Source organism: Fusarium pseudograminearum, chromosome 2 (genome assembly GCF_000303195.2).
Source record: "Fusarium pseudograminearum CS3096 chromosome 2, whole genome shotgun sequence".
Lineage (NCBI taxonomy): Eukaryota > Fungi > Ascomycota > Sordariomycetes > Hypocreales > Nectriaceae > Fusarium > Fusarium pseudograminearum.
The window spans coordinates 6,922,040-6,944,569 of record NC_031952.1 but is presented as its reverse complement, the minus strand read 5'-3'; the positions used below and the strand labels follow the sequence as shown (position 1 = coordinate 6,944,569).

Here is a 22,530-nt window from a genome sequence, read left to right as displayed (position 1 = left end):
CTGTCAGTGGAGCGGGACGGGAGCCAAGCCGTGTTCTCAGTGGACGATCAGTCGCTCAAAGTCCCTCCTCGGCCGCCCAGCAAGGCCCCAGCATGGCCCCAGCATGGCCCACTAAGAAAAACGGCCAAGACAAGGCTAGGTACGGAGTACTTCCGTAAAGGGGACAGAGCACGTTTTGAGTCAAGTACCCAGTACCTGAATAGAGAGATGCTCTTTTCCGCACGTCGTTGGTAGGTGGTTACTGTGCGTAGAGGCTATCCCAACTTGGGTAGCACCTCCTCTTCTCTTCCACACCCGAGCGCTTCCACGAGCAGGACCAAAGCAAGACAGGCTTGTCCAGGACCAAGACACAAACAACCCCGTCATCATCACCACGAGCAGCCGCTCTCTTCTCCTCTGGCTACCTCCCACCAGACTTTTTCCTTTTGTTCGCTTCGCATTCCTACAATACTTGTTCTCTTCGAGTCCCTCGGACCTGGGCCTACTTATTCTCTTGGGATCAGCTCTCGTTTTTCCCACTTCAACTCAACATTGCCTTGCCTTGCCTCAGCCCATTCCATCTTGTGTCCATCCAATTCGATTCGCTCTCTCGCATCCAATCGTCCTACAGACTGCGCCTACTTCCTCGACTTCAACCTCTCCCACCTCCTGGGAATTGCTCCTCTTAATGAACTCCCGATCACGATTTGTATGAAATATTTACGAAGCATTCGACCGACCGACCAGCAATCTCCAAACTTCGTTCCTCTCTCTTTTCAGCCGACCGTGCCCGATCTCGCGCATCTGTTTGCTGTTTGCGGCATCACCACCACCACCACAGTCGCCTGAATTAGTCTTCTGTCCCACCTGTTTCCTCAGCTGTTGGCGCCTGCTCTTTCATAACCATCAGAATGATGAGCTTTGATGGTGGCACAGCCTACGCCGAGTCCGATGCCGACGACGAATACGAGCGAAGCATGGGCGACCACTCTCCCATCACCAACTCTGAACATTCTCCCATAGACTCCGAGCTCTCTACGTCCGCAGAGCATACTCCTACTACCTACGGCCATCGCAGCAGCGCCGACCGCCTCCCAGAAACCATCATCACCGAGTGGACCGTTGAGGAATGTGCCGACTTTATTGGCACCATTGGTCTCCCACAATATGCCGATCGCTTCATGGGTACGTTCCTGGCCTAGAGAATGGCGGCGCTTCTTACTTCGTATAAGATCGCAGGTAAACTTGAGAGAGTAACCGCTGACGCTTGATTACTTGCAGAAAACGAGATCGTGGGCGAGGCTCTCGTTGCGCTACAACATGATGATCTCAAGAGCATGGGTATCGCCAGTGTGGGACATCGCCTTACCATCCTTAAAAGTGTCTACGATGTCAAAAAGGCCCAAGACGTGCCCATGGAGAGCGACCATTACCTGCCCCTATGTACGTTATCTGCGGGTTCCCCTCCTTGGTGGACTGGCGTGATTCTAATCCGTGACCCCTGCAGCTGCCGACGCTGAAGCGCAATATGCTACCGCAACTATCAAGGACATCAAACACTTGGTCGAACAGTTCCGCCTCCGCGACGAACGCATGAGCCTACTCGAACAGGACCTGCGACGAATGACGGATGATTTTAGGCGATTGCGGGAGGACATGCTGCCAGCCTTGCGACTTGTCAAGGATGCGCAGCAACCTTTGCCCAACCTGTCTGGCAATCAGCAAGCCTATGGATACGAAACTACTATATCGCCCCCCGCACCAACACCACCCCCGGGCTCGGGTCAATCTGGAGGCTCCGTCAAGCGACAATATTCAACTCGCAAGATCTTGATCGGTGCAGCACCCAAGAATGCATCACCCACGCAATCCACACATGAGAGGTCAATAGCAGAGACGGCATTAGACCCTACCAGCGCGGCAGAACGGGCCGTCCTATCATCCTCCCATCTTGCAGCCATGAACGGCGGGGGCCAAGGCGCGTCCTCGCCTTCGTATCCCTCACCCAACATTCCCTCTCCGACGTCCCCTCAGACCCACATGTCCGCTACCACCCTCGCCTCTCGATCCTACCGCAGCGAAGCACCGACACCCTCCTCACGAACCACTTTCAACGACGATGGTCACGCCAATGCAGCTTATACTTCCCGCGAAAAGGCACCGCAAGGACCACCCCGCAGACGAGAAACCCCTGTACCTGACACGCCTAGCCAGAGTAACGCCTCAGTCGAGATATTCAAATCTTTCCGCGTTAGTATGGAAGACCCTTGCTACAAGGTCTTGCCTGCTGCACTTAAAAAGTACCAGATCAACGCCCCTTGGGATCAGTATGCCCTGTATATTGTGTACGGAGACCAAGAGCGCTGTCTGGGTCTCGAGGAGAAGCCATTGATTCTGTTTAAGCAACTGGACAAAGAAGGCAAGAAACCCATGTTTATGCTTCGAAAAACGACAACAGCACCATTAGACGGAGAACCAGGAAGCGCAGGCCTAGGCAGTACTTCGAGAGGAGCGCCGACAGGTTACGATCCACCAGGAGGAATCATTTAAGCTATTCTTGGAGTTGCTGGCCTATTCGAGGGACAAGTATCCGTATCGAGCGGCGCCTACCGAAACCCGAATGCTGTCGAGAGGCGAGCACAAGACGAATGCTGTACGTCAGACGTGCAGGGTTGGCACACATTACCCCTACATGGCCTCATGGCGCCACTCTGAGGTCTGCATGTGTTTCTTGGAAGTGGGAGGAGGCGAGATTTGGCACTGGTCGGGTTGCTTGCATGACGTTTGGTGATGTTTGTTTCAGCGGGTCAGCGTTTCTGAGCTGAGGTGGTGAACCTGAAACACCAACCATGGGCTATTATGGGGCAGTACGCTAGATACTGCACTGGCCTACTGCGAAAATCGAGCTGAACTGCGTTATTGGCATAGTTCGACTACTAAAAGAGGAGGCTTGTTTGAAGACAAGGGTTTTAGGGCAACTGAAGGAGCTTGGAGCGACTTGACCCTCAGACAGTTCTGACTTGGTGTCTGCTTTTGTCAGGGTCGCTCACCGAGGCAGAGCATACCGAAGAGAAGCGATCAAGCCGTGGCAAGCATGTGCAGCATTTTTTTAATCAATTCATCATGGGGATATTGCGGGTTATGGCGTTTGAAAAGTCGAACAGGTGTTATTCTGCAACAAACGGCGGTTATGTCTATGGCCGTTCTATTTTTGGGCTTGCATATTAATTTCAGCAAAGCACAGCACGGTACAGAACAGGGAGGAAGAGTTGATAATTATGAGCGGGAGGAGCAAGTTGGATTGGATCAGGTGTATGTTAAGGCCAAGGAGGGCACGGATTTGTACAAGTCAAATCTTGTTGATTTTGCCCTGCATGAGAGAATATGCTGGCAGCTGTTGAGAATTGGACACGATATTGGCGATGGTGAAGTCATACTCACGTGTATTACTACGTAGATACATAAATCTTTTGAAGTTAAGGATAACGACAATGTCTCCTGCAAGTATGTTTTGACATGTACAAATAGTGAAGAGCAAATGAGGTTTACTCTTGTTGAAAGATGTTAAGAGACATCACTGCACATACCATTGCCAACTCCCCCCAAAGGCCTCTCGCCTACTAAGCTCAAATTCCTCAAGAAATGATACCGCTGCTTCGAGTGGTATCCCTCTCCTCATACCTGTCTTCTCATCCCAGCTTGAATGCACTCCTACCAAACTCCCTGTCGTTCGGTCAAACAAACCGGCACCACTGTGTCCCCAGTACGTCCAGCAGGTGTGCCTCAAAGCCCCGATGTCGCTATTGTTTTGCGGATCTTGATCTTCAACCAGTCCACGAAATGACCCTTCGCTAAGCACCAATGTGTCGTACCCTGTTTTTAGAGTGCTGTTTTTGGCCTCAAGGTCATCTGAACCGGGATGTCCTATGCACAAGAGCTTGGAGTTGAATTTGGGAGGGGTTGATGCGATGCGGATGTGAGGGAAGGGTCTATGAGGTGACTGGGCTTGATCGATAAGGAGAAGGGCAAGATCTCGCACTGGATCCCACGAGATTACTCTCGTGAATACAATGTTTCCGCTTGAGGATATGAGGACGTGCCAAGGCATGGTGGTAAGCTCAGATGGCTTCTCTGCAATGCAGTGGGCGCAGGTAAGGAGGACACCGTCGGGAGAGATGCAGACTGCAGTGCCAGCATCAGCTTGAGCAAAGACATAAGTTGCATCAACAGGATTGAAGTATGTATCAGGGTTGAGATTGATGGATCGAACAACATCTTGGGGAAGGGAGACGGTATGAGATGTGAGCCAGTCACGTTTGGAGACCAGGGCATCCCGGTGTTCGCTGGGAAGAGGAATCTTAGTTATGAAGGACTCTGATGGTATCAGGCCTATCGGGGGCTTCTTGGAGGACGAGTCTGGACTTTGGTCTCTTTCCAGGAGTGGAGCAACTGATGAGAGTGCTTGACGGGTTGAGCTGCGAGTTTGACGGGTTGTGACATTGGGCGATGAGCCCGCCAGGTCAACGGTTGCAGACATAACTTTATAGATAGCTTAGTACGAGAAGTGATGTGTCTGAAGAGAAGTGAAATATCATATATGAATATTGTTATTTAGACATGGAGACTAACAAGCTCATGGTTTATATACATACAGGTTGTGTAAGTCGATAGTGCCAAAGTGGGTTGGTTGCCTAACATCAATAGGCAGACAGCAGGGGTTAGTCGATACTAGCCGACAGACAACAACCCACTCTCTCATGGAGTATATAGGTGTTCATACAATGGCTTTCTTAGATTAGTCTGAACTTTTAATAGTCATCTACTAAGGCCGAATTGCCCTCTGGTCCTTATCTTAATGGCGTCATCGGCTTTGATGTCCACCAACGTCAAAGTCCAACTGCCCTGGCTTCACACCAAATGTTTCCTTGCTCATCGAGAAATCTGGATATTCGTAAGTAACTGGTGTGCTATTTACTCAAGGTTTTCATACAAATAATGCTTTATATGGGACTGAGGCCATTTCCTCATTCTTAGATGCCTATTAAACATCGCAAGCTTGGTGAGTTATCTTGTGGCCCCCCTTTCAGGACATCTGCTATTTGTAGTATCTTTACGATCGTATCAGTGGGATTTTGCTTAAAGATATGCTTTCAATGCGTTGGGTTTTTGTGAGCCATGTTTACATGTGTACTAAATGTTGATATTGGGCAGAATGATCACTAAATCACAGTCAAAGCCCTCCCAGGCCTCCACAGCGTTTAGTAACGAAACGACCGAGTATGAGCAGTAAATGGATTGTTTTAGCGGAAGATGGATGTTTTGCTCTGCTGACTCTTTGTATATTTGTATATTTGTAATATGCATATGGCTCTCTTACCTGCCTTAAATGGCAGTCATACCTTCCCACTTCTTCAGCAACATCCCTTCAAAGGCCGATACGTACCTAGGTAGGTAGAGCCCCTTGATCTGGTCACTCAGTCGAATACCATCCCCCAACAACATATGTAGCATTTTACATCAAAATTTGCTGCAGCTTTATCGTCATCACACTTTCGTTGGAAACCATGGCAAACTACGACCAGGGAATCCCGGGCATACTTGGGACCTTTAGCGCCTTGTTGGTCGCCTGGTGCCTTTAGTATGTGTACCGCAGAGCAAAGAAAGACGAGAGGCGGCTCCTTTCTCTTCCGATCCTTTTTCTCATGACTTGCGTTTTGGTAAGCAGTGATCCCGGTTTTGTTGACTTCACAGGACATTGATTGACTGAAGCATTCGTCCACTAGGCCGCATACATAATCGAACTGATCTCACTTCGTCTGCTGGAAAATTCAGGGCAAACGTTCGAAAGCAACGTCGGCATTGCCATCAACGTTGGCGAAGATCAGCCTGTGGGCTATGAAAAGACAGTGGAAGGGCCCATCTTGTGGTTCTTGAGCTTGCTTGCCTATGTCGTTCTCTACTGGTCTCTAAAGATGGCAGTGTTGTTATATTTTTCTCGCATGACGAAGTCTTCAGAGCCAAACCATTGCAGCATGCGTCGCCTTGTGCCTGTTGGTGTTATCGAGTGTTTGGGCTTCGCCGGACTTTTAGTATATCTGGTTTGCACGAACCATCTCACAAGTTCCTCGTTATGTGAGTGATGCATATACGTTACATTGGACTGCTGGCTAATAGCAGTGATTGCCTAGATTACAGCATCCGTCCCGACTACGCCCGAGACATATACATAACGACAGGAGTGAACGCTCTCACATATCTCATGGTGGCCGCGGTGCCTTTATATGAGCTTTTGCCGGATGCGCCCATGTGGAGAAAAGTGGCGATTGGTGTCTTTTGTGCCAGTGGCATAGTTGTGACAGTGATTGCAGGCATGCGATGTTTCCACGCCTACCAGACTGAAGGAATTGTGGACGTCCAAGGCCGGAACTTGCTGATTGGGGAGATGTTTACAGCTATTGCTTCATCAAGCATATGTTTTCTTTGGGGTATATTCTTAGGAGGAGGGAAGGGAGAGGCAGCGGATTAAGTTGTTTACTTACAAGAGCGAGTCTTTTTCTTTGCCAACAGAGGACAAGACAGTAGTTATATGACAGGCATAAAGAATACAGACACTTTAGGCGAACTTGAGCCAGCCTTTAGATTTATTCCTTATCCTTCCTAGTGACCCCGCGGTTTCCGGGCTCGGGGCGGGGGAAGCATCCACATTGCGGGTCAGCCAATGGGGACATGACGTGTAAATACTGGGATAATCCTCTCTGACCTTGGACCGACAGAGTCAGAGACATATTATATTATCTAGGTATTCATGATATTGAATCAAGGTTGAAGAACAAAATAGTATCCTTCAAGTTGAATATGGCTTTGTTTCTCAAGTTTGAAACAGATCCACTCCCTTGTCCAGTCTGTCCGCTTATTAACACACACTCAAACATCATACCAGCTATAAACGCTGAGGAAAAGATAGATTTTTCTTGGCGTTGACGTGCCTATCCTATCCTATCGGGTGGATAACGAAACCGTATATCCGTGACATTGAAAGCATGGGGCCGTTGGAGATTCGTAAACGTCTTGGCGTATGTCCACCTTCTCGACCTGGATATTTAGCGTTAATAAGGAGAGTTTGACCAGAAATACGATGGTCATCGTGTTGGATACTACTAGGTAGAGGTAGGCAGTTCAAGGGAGAGAGGGAGGAGGAGCTCTTACAGGAGTTCAAACAGAAGGTACACCCCAGATCCAGATGACAGACATTCTCCCCTGCTCCCTGCTCCCTGCTCCCTGCTCCCTGCTCCCTGCTCCCTGCTCCCTGCTCCCTGCTCCCTGCTTCCTCCACTTGCACTTCTTTCCTTTAAAAATGATGCTTAACTATTAGATGCTAGGTAGTAGGCAGCCTTGCACGTTGGAGAAGGGAAAACCCTTGTCAAGTTTATCTGAGCGTTTTTGCAAGATCCCAATTCATGCGCTCTTCTTTCTCCAGTCCCAACCTCTAGTGTTTCCATCACTCGTCTTCTTCAACCCTCTGGATTTTCTTCATTCTTCCAAGTTCTTGTTTTAGCTTGATTTCTCCGGTAACAGATCTGACACCGATCGATCTCTTCACTTCTGTTTCTTTACCTCTTACGGCTCAAGGGAACTGGTCCCAGACCATCGGTTGTACACAACTTCCACCTCCGCTTAACACTCTCGACGATACAATTCGCAAAACAACCGCACCTTTAGTGTTTTAGACCTCACTCGGCACCTGCCCTATCTCGACAAGTCAAAAGGACAAACTTTGAGGGACGTCGGTTGTCGATCATCCCAACATACCCACCTCCCGGTCCATCTTTCGGATCATCCGGACATATGACCGACAGCTCCTGCTGCTCCATCGTTGTCTCGAGTTTCACAACATTCTTTTGTCCCTTCGATCGTTAAAGCATAACCAGACGATTTTAAGCTTAATTCTCACTCGATTTCGCCCCCGTCGTCTTTTGCGCTTGTCTGACAGCCACCCTCCGGCACCATGCCTATATTATCCACATGGCATCTCGTCCCCCGCGGCGACCATGGCTCATCACCAGAAAGCGACGATTCCTCGACAGCAGGCGCAACTGGCAACATTGTCCCCTCGAATGCATTCGCAGATGATCTGTTTCGCGAGAAGTTTATGGGCATCGCCAAAGGAGGTTCAAATGGGGAGAAAATCATGCGTGGCTTTCTGATCGGTCTCGCCATCGGTCTGGTAGTTGCATGCTTCGTTTGCTGTTGGTACCCATGCTGCCGACCGCGAATACGAAACCGTCGGCGACAAAGACAACGGGCGCGCAGAGGACCTGCTGTGACAGATGAAGGACAGAACACTACAAATCGCGCACCTCCTCCTGCATAACGAAATGTCATGAATCGGACGGTTGCGACGAAGGATAAGGATCTACATGCTTGCGCGACGGATGGGATGAACCAATGGCGATCCGTTTCCCTTTTGAAAGATTCCCTAGCCAAAAGACTCAGCAGGAGGGTATAATACCGCATAAACATATGGATAAGAGCGCGACCAAACATGCGCGAGAATTGGTCCGGGTTTGAGCCCCGGACAAACCAAGTGGACACAAAACACAGTATACAAGCAAAAGGATCACCGAGCTTCCTCGTTGACAAGTCCACAGCAGATATTGCTTGTCAAGTGCAAAGAAAGGGCCAAGCGTATTTGGGCCCATCGGCGACCGAGAAAAGATGGCCGCGAACAAGATCTGTTGGAGCATAGATTATGATATGAAACTCATGAGAAGGCGTAATGGAAGGTACAACAGGGCATTTGCATTGGATACAGGGCGTTAACGGTATGGTATACACATCTGAGGTCAGTTTGCAAAGTCTCACAATGTCGAGACGATTCGGGCACCGGGGGCCTGTATTTGCGCATCACCAATAGATATAGCCTCAGGTCGTAAGAAAAGCAAATACATATCTTTTTCTGATAGAACAACCGTCTTTGTTTAATTGAAATGGCGCATACATACAGTAGTGATAGTCGCAAGGTTCAAACAATTGGTTTCATTGGCCGCGCGTCAGCAAGGAAACAAGATATGCTTAATATGTTGAACGCCACTCATTGGTAGGGTCGCCATTGAGAAACGATCATTCGGACAATCGCAATCCGACGACTCAACCTTGGGATGTGTGACAAGAATAGCAACTGCACAGCCTCTCTCGATAGGACGGTTGTGGCGTCAGTCAAACTCGGTACGTAGGTACTGAAGAGGAGGGACTGGCGATTTAAATATCGAGGAATGTGGTCCTGATGAAGCCTTTAGGGAATAGTTTTCTTTCTTCCCTTGTTGTATCCAGTCTTTTTGATAAACTTTCCAAGTTATTCACACTCTTTCGTCGGCCAAGTTTTCGTCGTCCTTGTGACTCTCCTAATCAGTCACAAGTTGCATCGCAGCTGAGGAAGGTACCTCCCTGCTTCAAATCAGCCCCGCCCTCGCAAGTCTCAGCCTGCCGCGCAATTGTTTGGGCTGTCAGGCTTTTTCTTTCAACAACTCGTTCGGCGTCGAGTATTATATTAACGACTGTTTCATACATTTGTTTCTCATCTTCTTCTCATACATATCGCCTGCGACATATACTTCGTTACAAACTCTTGGTGCGCCTGTGTTACAGTTAATAAATTACTACGTCATCCTACCTACAAATCAACTCTGCGACACCAGACAACACTGCTTCAGGTCCTAGATTAGGAATACAGTTCGCAAGATGTTGGACGAGAACCTTCCCACCTACCGATTCAAGACATCTTCAGAGAACCCGCTCAATAATATTCTCTACTTTTCGCATAATGGATCAGATCCGTCACCCGAATACCTCGTGAAGCGACCCTCTCCTTCCGACGCCAATGGCCAATATGCGCTCGGCATGTTTGATTCCCTCAACACCTCGGTGATTTACGCAGAGGTTGGCGTTAAGCCTGACTGGGTAGCACCCACCCTATCCGCTGCCGAGATTCGCGCGCAAAACGGTAACCCGCCGCCCAAGACTCCTGCGACGCCGGACAACTTTGCGGTTTCGTTGTACAACCCCGACCAGAATATCGCCGTCAAACAACATCCAGGCAGCTGGGGAAAGAGCGATATCTGGGAATTTGAACTCCCAGAGAGGTCCTTCAAATTGCCAAGTGCTAGTCAGATCGACCAAGAAGATCGACCGTCCATTACCGAGCTCGTTCCCAAGGTAGTGTTCCGCTGGAAACGAGATGGTCGATTGAGCAAGGACATGACATGCTACATGACTGGTAGAAACGTAGGCGGAAAGAAGAGCAAGGAGCCTGATATCACCGTGGCCTTTTTCCGAGCTAAGCACGACTCGACATTGACCATATACGAACCCAACATGGCTCGAGTTGAGATTGAGGATCGAAGAGGTCTCGAAATCGCTCTTCTAATGAGTGCTGAAACCATCAAGGATCTCTACATGAACCCAAGCCCGGATCCTTTCAATCTTCTTACTTCATCGAATGGCCGTCGCCAAAATTCTCGACCAGCAGCAAACTCCTCCAATGGACCAACAATGGCCGGAGCCTTGAACAACAACCGACCGTCATCACCCCCTCGTGCTCAACCGGCGCAGCAAACTCCAAACAACAATGCCCAACGCCAGGCCGAGGTTGAAGCCGAGACAAAGCGGCTGCAAGCCATGGTGGCCGAGGAGGAGCGCAAGAGACTGGAGCGTGAGCAGCAAGAAGAGGAAGAACGCAAGAGGATCCAGAAAATGCTGGAGACTGAGGAACAAGAACGTCGCAAGCGAGAGGCCGAGGTCGATCAGGAGACGGAGCGCTTACGTCGCGAGTTTGGTATGGCCGGTCAGGATTTCGACAATCAGACAGCCGCAGGCCATCCATCGCCACCACTGCCCCCTCGACCTCACTTCTCTTCGGGCGCATTGCCTGCTCGACCCAACAGCGTTGGACCAGCACCAAACAGCCGCCCACAACCAAACTTTGCACCACCTCCTTCACAGCCTCAAGCTGGTCCCAGTGAGAATGGCAAGAAGCGCCATGGTCTAGGTAGCTTACTGCAGGGGCCTTACGCAGGACCTGCCACGGCAAGCGTCAGTGGTTTCTTTAGCAGTCGAAAGGATGAAGAAAAGCGAAAGAAGGTACAAAAGAAGCGCAGTGTACATTTTTAAGTATCAGTGCATGTGCATGGCGAGTTCTTGGGCTTCTGTTGATTATGCGGTGTTAAAACGGGTCACATGTACTACAAGGCGGATATACCACAGATATTAGGAACGGCATCAAGTTTGCTTATAATGAAACGAAACGATTTTGGTTGAAATTCGATCTGTGCGGGTAGGAACAGGACTGAGACACATCTCGGTTGAAGTTACCCAGAAGTGATTGTAGCTCTGCCTATCGCATCTATATACCGCCCAACACCTTTCCATCTCGGCCATAATCATCAACAACCGGCGGCCTGCGGTGTAACATGAGGCTTGTATTGTTCTATGCGACATGAGATGAACGGTCGACTGCAACGTGTTGTAGAAATTGTCTGATGCTGAGACGACAGTTCATGTGATGGAGTAGGTCTGCACAACCTGAACTAGGGAGAAGCGATCGCTTTGGTCCCGAGACTTTGTAGCCATGTTCTCTTTTGACCTGTTGTCAAGTAGTTTTTCGGATACGGCAATCGTTCGTAGATTCCCCCCTCAGAGTCTTTGTTCCCATCTGGAGGGTAGTTGTCGACTGGACTGCTGGGGGGCGATTTCATGTTGCGCAGTGGGATTGATATGGCGTTTGGACGCTTGTATGGGATGGCTGAACGAACGTATGCAAGATCACCAGAGAACATCTTGACTTGGAGTTGTATTTCTGATGTGTCTAGGAAGTAGGGCTGAGGAGACATGCGAGAAAGGTGATTCCATGTCTGAAGGGGGAGGGAAAATAATGTCGAGTTGAGATAGGATGGCTTATTGACGACTGTTCTTGGATATCCGGTAGACACTTGGGCCATCAAACATTGCAAACTCATGAAAGGAACATGATTTCAATATTGATTTTTTTGTTTGTTAGCTTGAATAAAATGAAAATACATCTTTCATCACACTGGCCCTCGGTACAGCGCACAAGTCGACGAGAACGAGAAGCTCTGTCCCATAGATAATATCAAGAAATTGTGAAGTGCATTGATATTGTTTGACAAAGTTAGTATGGTTGTATTTTCCTCGAGATGTTGAGCCCATTCGCCGCTGTCCTTTGTTCTCTTGTTATTCAGCAAAAGGGAGTGGTAGTCTGGCTAGCCAGGTGGCAGAAGACTAACTTGCAAGACATGAGTCTAGGATATATAGAAGGAGAAATAGCTCAGGAGCAGGACAAAAAGGTATAAAATAACCAAATGCTTCCGACTCTCGGACTCTCAGCCTATCTAGGCACTCTATTCTTTGCACTATAATTGTGGTTCTGGCTTACTGGATCATCAAAGCGAGAACCGCGCGCGTTCAGATCCTCCCACTACAAAACCCAATTGGTGAGTCCCCTGTCGATCATCAACCTCAAAAGGGAAGTCTTGATTCCTGAGCTTGCCAGGATAACAAGGGTTGCATTTCTCCGACATACAGAATACAATCACCACCAATGCCTAGAGGATCGTTAAGTTGCATCCGCGAAGAAGGACCATTCCCCATCAATCTAATCCACTGTATCCTGTGCGCCCGGGATGGAATGGACATATGAACATGTCATATGAAGGAACGTTTCACCGGATTCTGAAGCAGCGAAACTGATCTGCTTGGACACATTCGTCTAAGCGCGCTTCCATTTTTGGCTTTACATCACCTCTTTTGTTGAAACATGCCAATCAATCGGAGAAACAGCCTAGCCTGAAATTGACGATACATGGTTGTTTGGATGATCAATGCTCGTTGAAGAAACATGCACTTCTTTCCTTTTTCTGAGACTTTTGATGCGGTGATTGATGTAACCAGGATCAAATGTGCTCGTCCCACATTGCAAAGAGATACAGGTACGATGGTTAGTTCTTTACGCTTTATAAATAGAATGTAATCTTCTCAGGTTGCTGGAGAGCTAGACTCTACACCATCAAACCCACGATGCACTTCTCACTTGTATCCGCGGCTGTGTTGGGCCTCGTCGGCTCAGTCAATGCTTGGGGTGGCATTGCTCCTGATAGTTCAAGATTCCGAACATTAGAACGTCATGGCATTACAGCGTTTCAGCACGCTGCTACCGACTCTATGCTTGAGTTTACCAGTAACTCGGGCATCTGCGAGACTACACCTGGTGTTGATCAACACTCGGGCTACTTGTCTGTCGGTATGTAAACCCATCGTCAGGTCAACGCCATATACTAATACTCGAGACAGGCAAGAACCATAGCATGTGGTTCTGGTTCTTCGAAGCCCGTAATAACCCAGAGGATGCTCCCCTTGCCATCTGGCTGAACGGTGGCCCTGGATGTTCTTCCATGGTCGGTCTCTTCACTGAACATGGACCTTGCCATTTCGTCGGCAACGATACAGAGCCGACCCTAAACCCTTACTCATGGAATGAGTACGCAAATATGCTCTACATCGACCAGCCTGTCGGTACTGGCTTCAGCACTGGCACCGAAGATGTCAACTCAACAGCGCAGGCAGCTCCTTATATCTGGAAGTTTATGCAAGCGTTCTTAGACCGTTTCCCCAAGTACAAGTCACGAGAGTTTGGTCTCTTCACTCAATCATACGGTGGACACTATGGTCCTGAGTTCGCCGACTTCTTTCTCAATCAAAACGAGCAGATCGACGACGGCCATCTCGAGGGTCACAAGATCGATATGGTCGCGTTGGGTATCAACAACGGCTGGATCGAACCCAAGAGACAGTACAAATCGTATGCAACATATGCGAATCGCAACCCCTACAAGAAGATTCTCACCAACAAACAGCTGAGGACCTCTCTCGACTCATACAACAAATACTGTTTACCCGCCATGGAGAACTGCACCGAACTTGAAGGCCAGGACGAAGAATGCGCAAAGGCTGATGAGGCTTGCAACACGCAGATGTTCACCAACCTTGTCATCGCGGGAGGGACCGACTTCAACGTTTATGATGTGCGCATCGGCCAAAACGATGTTGACCCGCCAGACACGTTCCTTGAGTACATCACGAGAGCTGAGGTCATGGACGCAATTGGAGCGAACACCCGATTTGCTGAGTGTAGTGACACCGTTTACGCAAACATGGCAAAAACGGGAGATGGTTAGTGTCTCTTACACGCACAATGACGAATGGGATTGCTAATACGGAAACAGGTGCGCGTTCATATGTCGGGCCTTTGGCTGATGTTGTGAAGCGTGGTGTCAACACCCTCATCTGGGCCGGAGATACTGGTAAGTCCACAGTTACTGTTGCCATCAGAACGTATACTGATTCCGCAATTTTCAGACTGGATTTGTAACTGGGAGGGTGTGCTCTGGGCTTCCTATGCACTGGAGTGGCCAGGCCAGAAGGAATTCGTAGCAGCACCATTCGACAACTACACAGTCAACGGCAAAGCCCAAGGTCGGTACAAGGCCGTAGACAACCTGTCCTTCCTCAAGGTTTGGGAGGCAGGCCATTCAGTGCCATATTATCGTGAGTATCTATCCAAATCACATCAGGAATACACCAACTAACAGCACAACAGAGCCCGAAACAGCCTTGCAGGTGTTTAAGCAGGTGATGCAGAAGAAACCCATCAAGTCGACCTAATGATTTATGTTGTATCAAGGCGTTCGGGAAGGCAGGATCATAGAACCTGACGAATACCAATTCTTGTAGTATATCTATCAATTTTCATTTTCATGCTGTATACAACCATACTCTCTAATCATCAGCCGTTCCGAGCAGCAACTGTCAACCCCCCGTAGATTCCTGTTTAGATGCAAGCAAGGTATAAAAGTAAATCGTACGCCGATGTCGTACATACAAATAGTAACACAAGATAAGTAGTTTCCAAACTCCCCTGGCCATGCGGTTCCTTTGTCCTTCATTTCGATCACTGTGCCTTGACCTTTTCGAGACGCAGGTCATTGATGACCATGTATCGGCTGAGGGTGATCCAGCCATAGCGGAACCAGACCATCTGGCTCCTGTGCGCCTGAGTCATGGCACTCCAAGCAGTGCCGTATGCGCCTCGACCAACAAGCTGGTTCATGAAAACCAGACCTTCGGGGCGGTCCTTGTTCTCATTATTGACTCCGAGATGCGAGAGCAGTGTAGGGACAAAGTCCATGAATGCCGAGTACTTGCGTACAATGCCCACAGATTTTAGGGTATATAGATCGACAGGGCTCGGCCATTCTGACTCAGTCGTAGTGAGAGCCTGGATGAAGGAACGGGCACCCAGGTACAGGGAGATGTGGTTGGGGTGAGAAGACACGCCGTTGCTGTCAAAGGTGATGAGGATGTCAATGGCGGCTGTAGGCTTGAGGTTGTTCTTGCGCTCGTGGCCGAACTTGGGCGCAAATGTGCTTCCTAGTAGGCGAGCAATCAGGTTCTTATCCCACATTCTGTTCATGGAGTCTGGGAAGTCAGTGCTATAAGTGAAGTATTCCGTTAGTTTCTTGAATAGTCAGTAACTTCAAGGGCGGTCAACGTACGGGTTGTCCACGACAAAGACATCGTCTTCGTTTTGCAGTCCCAGCGCCAAACCGCTCTTGACCAGCTCTTGCTTGCGAACGTCTCCTAGCCCGTCGGCATCTCCTATAACACACCAGAAAAATTACCATCAGCCAAAACTGCGTTCAACCAATTTTGTGTTGTCGCATCATCATCATGATAATGCGCTTGTAAAGCACGGGTCTTTGCAGTCGGCTCATACCAGTGCTCAAGCATAGAATCTTAACGTGGTTTCCGTTCTCGGGTCGTGTGAGGGCGAGGACGGTGGGCGAGAAGAACATGGCTTCGTCATCGGGGTGTGCGATCAAGAGACAGACGCGCTTGTTCTTGATGGTCGATTGGGCCTGGTTCGCTGTGAGCATGTAAATGCTCGGTACCACGACGGCGAGGCCTGCAAAGATGTGAAGAACGTTCATGTCGGCGGCGGCTTCGGAAACGATAATGCGACTCGGTTTCGGTTGCGACGGACGGTATTTCTGGAAGATGGCAGTTCGGGTCGGATCGTTGATGGACGGATCACCGTGGCAGCGCAAAGGCTATTATAGCTGTGAGTAGAGCTCGGAAGCCGCACTGAGATCAATTGCACTGTTATAAGAGGGAGTTCAACCCCTCTGGGAAGCTGGACGTGACCCGAGTCGTAAACAAGTTGTGATGGAGGATGGCTGAGACAAAAAGTGGCACGAGACGCGGGAAAGACAAGTGAAACTTGAATATGGAGGGGCAGGAGCTCACGAGGGCGCAAATACCAATCGCTAAGGCAACCCCATGGGACCTTCGGGATCTTCCAGTAAAGTGTCTATTGTCTACGTACCTGCACGCTGTAAAATCACCCAACGGTTCACCGCCTGACAAGACCTGAAGACCTACAAGCTCTGGATAGGCCATAGAGGTAGTTAGAGCCAGCTAAAGTCCCCCACCCTTGCCCATCTTTTAAGCCATAGAGAAATCGCCTTCATGCATTGAAGTGCAGTGCGGCATGGCCCGAGTCTTCCATTGGTGTGGGATGCGCTAAGCCTATTACAGTAACCTGTTGACGTTGTCTTTCAGGCACAGCTCAGCGAAATCGAACTCCAGCTTAGTTACTTACACCTCTACTATTCTAGAACGCTTCAATCACGACATCATACCATTCGGTTCGCACCCAATCATGGCTCGTCAACGCAAAGAAAAGTCCATCAAGGATATCAAACTCGAGCAGCCCGATCGCACTGGCCCAAACAAGGAGACCCTTGTTGATTTCGCAAAGGGTCGTGATCTCTTTGCTGAAGCCGATCGTCGACAGCGCGAGCTCGATAGCGAAGGACCCCTCTTGTCGCCTCGCACAGAACGTATCTTTGAAACCCTACTATGGACTGGCATTATCGCTACCCTTCATTTTACGTTTGACGTACTTGTGCAGCGACAGTATGCTATGGACCTTGATTGGTTTCTGATAATCCAGCGAACTTTCACAGCTTGGCTCTGTAAGTTTGCACGTCCTGAGATGCAATCATCACTAACAGATGGTAACTAGTGTTCATTGTTTTGTTCTACGTCCTCCATCCGCACTATTCTCAAAAGCAGTTTATTCCTTTCGTCCCCGAAGCGTACCAGGAGCCTATTCGTCAAGCCATCTTCTTTATTGCAAGCACATTAGGCGGCTGCTACCTCATCTACATCAGCAACAATTACAGTTACATAGCTGTCATGAAGCAAGCCCCTCCTGTAGGTTGCCTATGGGTTTGGGCTGTTGTCGAGATGGACATTCTTTGGGCCTTCCCCAGTCTTTGCATTGCCGTCGCATACGCCTACAAGAATGGGTACGGATTCAAATAGAACAGCATGTCATTGCTTGGGTGACCTCCTCGATGGAATTGCGTCTGCCGACTCAGATATTGCGGTAGAGCCGTCACAATCCGCCGAACCTGCCGATTCTACACCTTTGACCTCAGGATCTGTCAACGTCCCGGCCCATGAAAGACTAGAATGATCACGATGTGTCCACCGTCGTACGAGGTCTTCCAGCCGATGAATTCGATCTCTTTGGTTCTCAATAAGAGATTCAAGCTTCCGTGAACTCTCATCCATCTTCATTTCTCGCCATTTCGTCCTCGATTCAAGGTCCCGCAGTCGAGAGGAGATCATACTCATTTGCATGAACTGCACCCTTGCTGTCAAACCTTCCCGCTGTCTGACTAGCTCCAGAGCCTTGGTTCGCACCCGTAACCAAGCCATGGCTACTGTTGTGCGGCCGCTCCAACCCCGTGGCATGAGTGTCCAGCTTTCACCCTCGTCGCTCATGCTCGACTTAGCCTCCGTCTCAGCGACAATGTCGAGCAGACGCTGTTCAAGATTAAGCAGATCGTCCATTACAAAGGAATACATCTGATACTCGGGCTGATGTGAATGGAAACCTTCATGCTGGGCATTGATAGCTGTTACAAGATCTGCCAGCCATGTGGATTCAGTCTTATACCACGACAAAGATGTCTTGACGCGGAAGAACTCGTCATCACTATTCCGTAGGTATGTGAGACGAGCGTAGAATGCTGCAGCAATGGCAACCACAAAGGTCAAAATGCCTGCGATATTGGAGGTTATTGAGAGCGGCGAGTCTCTCTGACTATCGCCAGAGTCCATTGGCTCTCGATGTGGAAGGTGGGGGTTTTGAGGTAGATGTCCAATATCTTGGCAACCATTTATAAAGAAGATAGTCGCAAAATGCGAAGTATATTTAGCAACAAGTGGGAATGGACGTGGTATTTCAACATAGTAAGCCAAAATCCATTCTGATACCCCTGGAGAATGGAGATGCAGCCGCACACGTGATCTGTCACATGTCTTGTCCTTCGATTCTCACTCAGCATGCAGGTAGTCATGGAAGGTTGACATCGAAATAGCATAAGACACGATCTGGTAGCATGGTATCGAGGTTTAACAAGTTTTTCATAGGGAGACATAAAAGCATACGTCCTTTCTCGTATTTGTGTTCAAATTTTCGTTATAATCATGAGAGCGAGCTCAGATTTAATAAAATATGTACAGGAAAACTATATCTATGATTCGAACCGCGACTTCATTTTGTGTGTATACACTATGCAACGCATCATGCCCATTATCTTGTCCCGTATAATCAATAGAGTCATACTGGAATATTACCATCATATATGCGATTGAAAACAAACCCGCTTCGCCATGTATGTAATCATGCATCATTGCGCACGTCTCCCTCGGCCAGGCCTTGTCAAATCGGCAAATGTAATGCCTCGTCTGTTAGGCGGCACTCTTTCTGTCCCCTCGTCATCGCTATCGTCTGCCTGGTTGCCAACACCAAGCGCAGCCTCTCTTCGTCGCCTCTCAGCTGGCGTTTCGGTAGTCTCTTCCTTGGGTTCCTCCTCTTGGCTCGAGAGCGCTGCTAAACGGCGCTTGCGCTCAACGGCAGTCTCTGCTTGCTGTTCGGACGGTTTGGCTGGGCTCGACGGAGCTGCAGCAGATGCAGATGAGCCAGAACGTCCCTTTCGATTCTCGGGAGCATGGTGTTCAGCAGCCTTGGCGGCCTTCACAGCCGTCTCAGGAGGAAGGTCTTGCTTGGCGACCTTCTTGAGAGCCTGTGATGCGTCTGACTGCTCAACAACCTCCTTCCTTGTTCGTGAATCCAGCTTCTGCACTTCGCGAATGAAATCTTCCTTGGTCATGCGCTGGCCAACGCCACCAATCGTGAAACGAATAGCCTTGTCATCAGCAGCTTGAGTCTCTGCAACCGACTTCTTCCGGTTATTTTGCTCATTTGCGTGGTTGCCTCCGAATACACCTCCAAAGTTAGCCCAGCCATGTTTACCAGCGGGCTTTTCACGAGGCGTGCTGGGACCAGCTTCGGAGTCTCCACCCTTGGCTGCAGGCAGTTCGTAGGTCTTAACAACTTCGCCATCTGCGTCTTCAACAATAATCTGTGGTAAGTTAGCATTGTGTTGCCCCTGTGCACTCGTTTTTTAACATACCGTGTTACCAAATTGGTAAGCTCTGGCAGGTTCGTGTCGTCGATCCTGGCCCTTGTCTTTACGCTTTTCCATCTCGGTGTTGTAGACCTCGCCCACTCTCTTCTTGAAACCAGCAACAGTCCATAGCTTGTCGTGTCCTGGTTTGACGGCTGTGATGGGCACATGGTTCTCGTCTTCTCGATGAGAGTCGGGTGCGGGCTCAACGTCAAGCACATCTCCGTCCTGATTCTCGAATACCATTTCATGGCCCTCCTCATAAATGTTGACAGGCTGGGGAGGAGTCTTTTGACCACTGCTGCCAGCAGGGCTCTCTCCTGCCTGTTCAATCCTATCAGAGTTCCTTTCCTTGGAGCTATCATCGGCGGCTAGAGTGGATTCGGTGTTGTCTTGCGAGGGAAATTCCTCTTGATCGTGTTGTTCGTTAGGAGACATGGGAGTGGATGATTGACGTTGGGGGAAGATTGCAGATTGAGCAATTGGACCGCCGGGGCCACGGTCGTCATCCCAGTTCTTGTTCTTACGTTTCCGTGAGACAACGGAGGGCGACCGGCTTCCATTTTGATCTCGCTGTCTGCGCAACAAGTGGCTGTAAGGACCGCTGTTTGGAATCGCAGCATCAGGGGGGAATTGCGGTCCTTTCTCTTCATCAATGGATGCTTCTGATATAGACCTCGCCTGAGACCTAGATTGGGATGAGATTCGAGGCAAACGGTTCATCCACGATGGACCGTCTTCAGGGGCAGCTGTGTAAGACATTGTCAGACTCAGGGTGTTGATGCGTTTTCCAAGAGTGAAAACAGCAATGGAGGACCCATGAACGAGAATAGACGTAACAACAAGAAAGCTGACTATAGGCCACACGAGATAAATGAGGTCATAGTGTTCAGAATTCTCGGGCGGCAGCTGTGCGAGAGGTACTGGCTCTTCATGTTCAAGTTCAGCTCGGGCCAGGATAGCAACGAAGATGGCGCCTACACCAATTGGACCGAAATGACCAGCGAACAAGGCTTCGCGCCATGTTTTGACGTCTGGTATAAAGGGTTTCAAAGCCAGCATGATAGGAATTCGGCGGAACAGAAGCACGAAAATGGCAATAACCACCAGGCGCCAAGCGACCAAACCAAAAACGCCGTTGTTGAATTGCTCCCATGGGATGATGGTTCCAAAGTAGACGAAATAAGTCAAGTTAAGCAAAAGATCGATAACGTTGGAAACGTGCGATTCCTCAGTCTTTTCGCCGAACCAACCATCGTTTGAGAAGCCTACTCCAGCAGCGAAACCGACCAGCAAATCGTCCATGCCCAGAATACTACCCGAGCCGGCGCACCAGAGCGCAACGACGAAATAAAAGACCAGGAAACTCTCGCGATCGATAAGATCACGCTTCTCAGCGTATCTAATACCGTGGCGAGCAATGTAGCCAATGACAAAGCCATAGATAGCGCCAAAGATGCACTCGTACAAGAGGACGTATACAACGAAGTGGAAGCTCACATCTTGAGCATCACGCTTGAATTGGATCAGGTAGAGAGACAGGTAGATGAAGGGAAAGGCCATTCCATCGTTGCAGCCTGACTCGGCGGACAATAAATCTCGAAGATGCTTGGGTACTCGCTTAGCAAACTTTCCCTTACCGACAACGGATGACGCCAGAACGGGATCGGTAGCGGTAACGCAGGCAGCCACGACAAGACTGTCAAGCCAATCCAGAGGTGGGATCATCCAGAAAATGAATAGACTGGTAATGAGCCAGCCGAATGTCATTACTGGTATGAGGAGAAAGACGACGGACTTCCAATGGCGCTCCATGTAGAACTTTGGCAATTCGACACCAACGGCGAAACATTGTACGACAAGAACAATTCGAGAGAACTCAACAGTGACAATATCAGTTGAGCCCCATGATTGAGGGTCGATCAGGTTGGCGGCATGAGGACCAAAGATAACTCCGCAAAGAGTAGCGACTGTAGCTTCACCAATGTACATGCGCTCCTTGATAACGGAGGAACAGAGCATGAAAAGGGAAGTAAAGCCGCCGAGGATAATATACACCAAGTGCGGCTTTGTGATGTCGAGGTGACTCCAAGCCATGATGGGATAATTGTATACCTAAGTATACGAGAAATTGGTCGATTTGTTTGTCGTTATGGTATCTCGGATTCGATAGGTGTCGCGACGTCGGAGGTGACGACAACAAACGTTATCGCGAAGGGCGAAAATCGGCGGCGGCGCCGCGGTCAATTGTAGTTGGCACTCGTCTGGGGTGAGAAGCGCAGCATCGACTAGATAGAATTGGTCGGGCAACAATGCGACAAGAGAAGACCGTAGGAATATAGGGGATGGTCTGGTCTGGTCTAGTCCAATGGATGTTGGAAGGAGAAGAAAGAAGGAAAAAAGAAAATCTCAACAAGACAAGACAAGGAAAGAAAGTGCGAGCCGTTGAACTTAGTAGACTAATCCCCGTCAAAACGATCGAGGGTGGACAGTAAAAGTAAAAATGGCACAGGCCTCGAACAGTGTCGTCACAGGGCAACAGCACCTGTAAAACCGGGATGGTACGCCACGCAGCGCCACAGATATCTTGGCAGATAGTGCCTACTAAGATAGATGATATATCTGTCTGTCACGAGGACGATAGCTGACAAACAAGAACGAAGGACGAGGATCAAAGGATTTGTTATTAAGGTTGTTTTTAACCTCGTCGGCTGGAGATTGCGTCGCCGAAAAAAGGCCTTCTTTTCCTCTGGGTCAAGTCAAAAGTCGAGTCGAAGGGATCGTCACCACTCAGGTTCATCTCACCACGACCACAAGGTTGAGAGACAGGGAACATGCAGCAAGGACCCCCGTCTTGGTTCGACCGCCAAGAGCCTCTGTGGGGGCATCGCTGCTTTTATCCAGACCACCAACAACACCCAAGCCGGACAAACCGGCA

General features: G+C 49.3%; 10 protein-coding genes across 10 annotated transcripts; 6 read left to right on the top strand and 4 right to left on the bottom strand.

The window, feature by feature from the left end:
• Positions 1-890: 890 nt before the first annotated feature.
• On the top strand, positions 891-2,529 carry FPSE_00121 (uncharacterized protein; the record flags this gene model as incomplete). Its single annotated transcript, XM_009253241.1, has 3 exons — positions 891-1,164; positions 1,261-1,422; positions 1,487-2,529. 3 exons carry the CDS (start codon positions 891-893, stop codon positions 2,527-2,529), a joined length of 1,479 nt encoding a protein of 492 aa, XP_009251516.1.
• A 799-nt stretch (positions 2,530-3,328) lies between these two features.
• On the bottom strand, positions 3,329-4,516 carry FPSE_00120 (uncharacterized protein; the record flags this gene model as incomplete). Its single annotated transcript, XM_009253240.1, has 2 exons — positions 3,329-3,428; positions 3,567-4,516. 2 exons carry the CDS (start codon positions 4,514-4,516, stop codon positions 3,329-3,331), a joined length of 1,050 nt encoding a protein of 349 aa, XP_009251515.1.
• A 1,165-nt stretch (positions 4,517-5,681) lies between these two features.
• Positions 5,682-6,505, top strand: FPSE_00119 (uncharacterized protein; the record flags this gene model as incomplete). The annotated part of the gene is made up of 3 exons (XM_009253239.1): positions 5,682-5,696; positions 5,763-6,111; positions 6,168-6,505. 3 exons carry the CDS (start codon positions 5,682-5,684, stop codon positions 6,503-6,505), a joined length of 702 nt encoding a protein of 233 aa, XP_009251514.1.
• Positions 6,506-7,984: 1,479 nt separating this feature from the next.
• Positions 7,985-8,350, top strand: FPSE_00118 (uncharacterized protein; the record flags this gene model as incomplete). The annotated part of the gene is made up of 1 exon (XM_009253238.1): positions 7,985-8,350. One exon carries the CDS (start codon positions 7,985-7,987, stop codon positions 8,348-8,350), a length of 366 nt encoding a protein of 121 aa, XP_009251513.1.
• A 1,367-nt stretch (positions 8,351-9,717) lies between these two features.
• On the top strand, positions 9,718-11,145 carry FPSE_00117 (uncharacterized protein; the record flags this gene model as incomplete). The annotated part of the gene is made up of 1 exon (XM_009253237.1): positions 9,718-11,145. The coding sequence occupies one exon, from the start codon at positions 9,718-9,720 to the stop codon at positions 11,143-11,145; it is 1,428 nt and encodes a 475-aa protein (XP_009251512.1).
• Positions 11,146-13,068: 1,923 nt separating this feature from the next.
• FPSE_00116 (uncharacterized protein) lies at positions 13,069-14,712 on the top strand (the record flags this gene model as incomplete). Its single annotated transcript, XM_009253236.1, has 5 exons — positions 13,069-13,291; positions 13,342-14,220; positions 14,274-14,351; positions 14,407-14,595; positions 14,648-14,712. The coding sequence occupies 5 exons, from the start codon at positions 13,069-13,071 to the stop codon at positions 14,710-14,712; spliced, it is 1,434 nt and encodes a 477-aa protein (XP_009251511.1).
• A 286-nt stretch (positions 14,713-14,998) lies between these two features.
• On the bottom strand, positions 14,999-16,506 carry FPSE_00115 (uncharacterized protein; the record flags this gene model as incomplete). Its single annotated transcript, XM_009253235.1, has 4 exons — positions 14,999-15,539; positions 15,603-15,705; positions 15,824-16,157; positions 16,489-16,506. The coding sequence occupies 4 exons, from the start codon at positions 16,504-16,506 to the stop codon at positions 14,999-15,001; spliced, it is 996 nt and encodes a 331-aa protein (XP_009251510.1).
• A 262-nt stretch (positions 16,507-16,768) lies between these two features.
• Positions 16,769-17,436, top strand: FPSE_00114 (uncharacterized protein; the record flags this gene model as incomplete). Its single annotated transcript, XM_009253234.1, has 2 exons — positions 16,769-17,084; positions 17,135-17,436. 2 exons carry the CDS (start codon positions 16,769-16,771, stop codon positions 17,434-17,436), a joined length of 618 nt encoding a protein of 205 aa, XP_009251509.1.
• Positions 17,437-17,558: 122 nt separating this feature from the next.
• Positions 17,559-18,240, bottom strand: FPSE_00113 (uncharacterized protein; the record flags this gene model as incomplete). The annotated part of the gene is made up of 2 exons (XM_009253233.1): positions 17,559-17,641; positions 17,748-18,240. 2 exons carry the CDS (start codon positions 18,238-18,240, stop codon positions 17,559-17,561), a joined length of 576 nt encoding a protein of 191 aa, XP_009251508.1.
• A 572-nt stretch (positions 18,241-18,812) lies between these two features.
• On the bottom strand, positions 18,813-21,689 carry FPSE_00112 (uncharacterized protein; the record flags this gene model as incomplete). Its single annotated transcript, XM_009253232.1, has 2 exons — positions 18,813-19,547; positions 19,599-21,689. 2 exons carry the CDS (start codon positions 21,687-21,689, stop codon positions 18,813-18,815), a joined length of 2,826 nt encoding a protein of 941 aa, XP_009251507.1.
• Between the last annotated feature and the right edge of the window lie 841 nt (positions 21,690-22,530).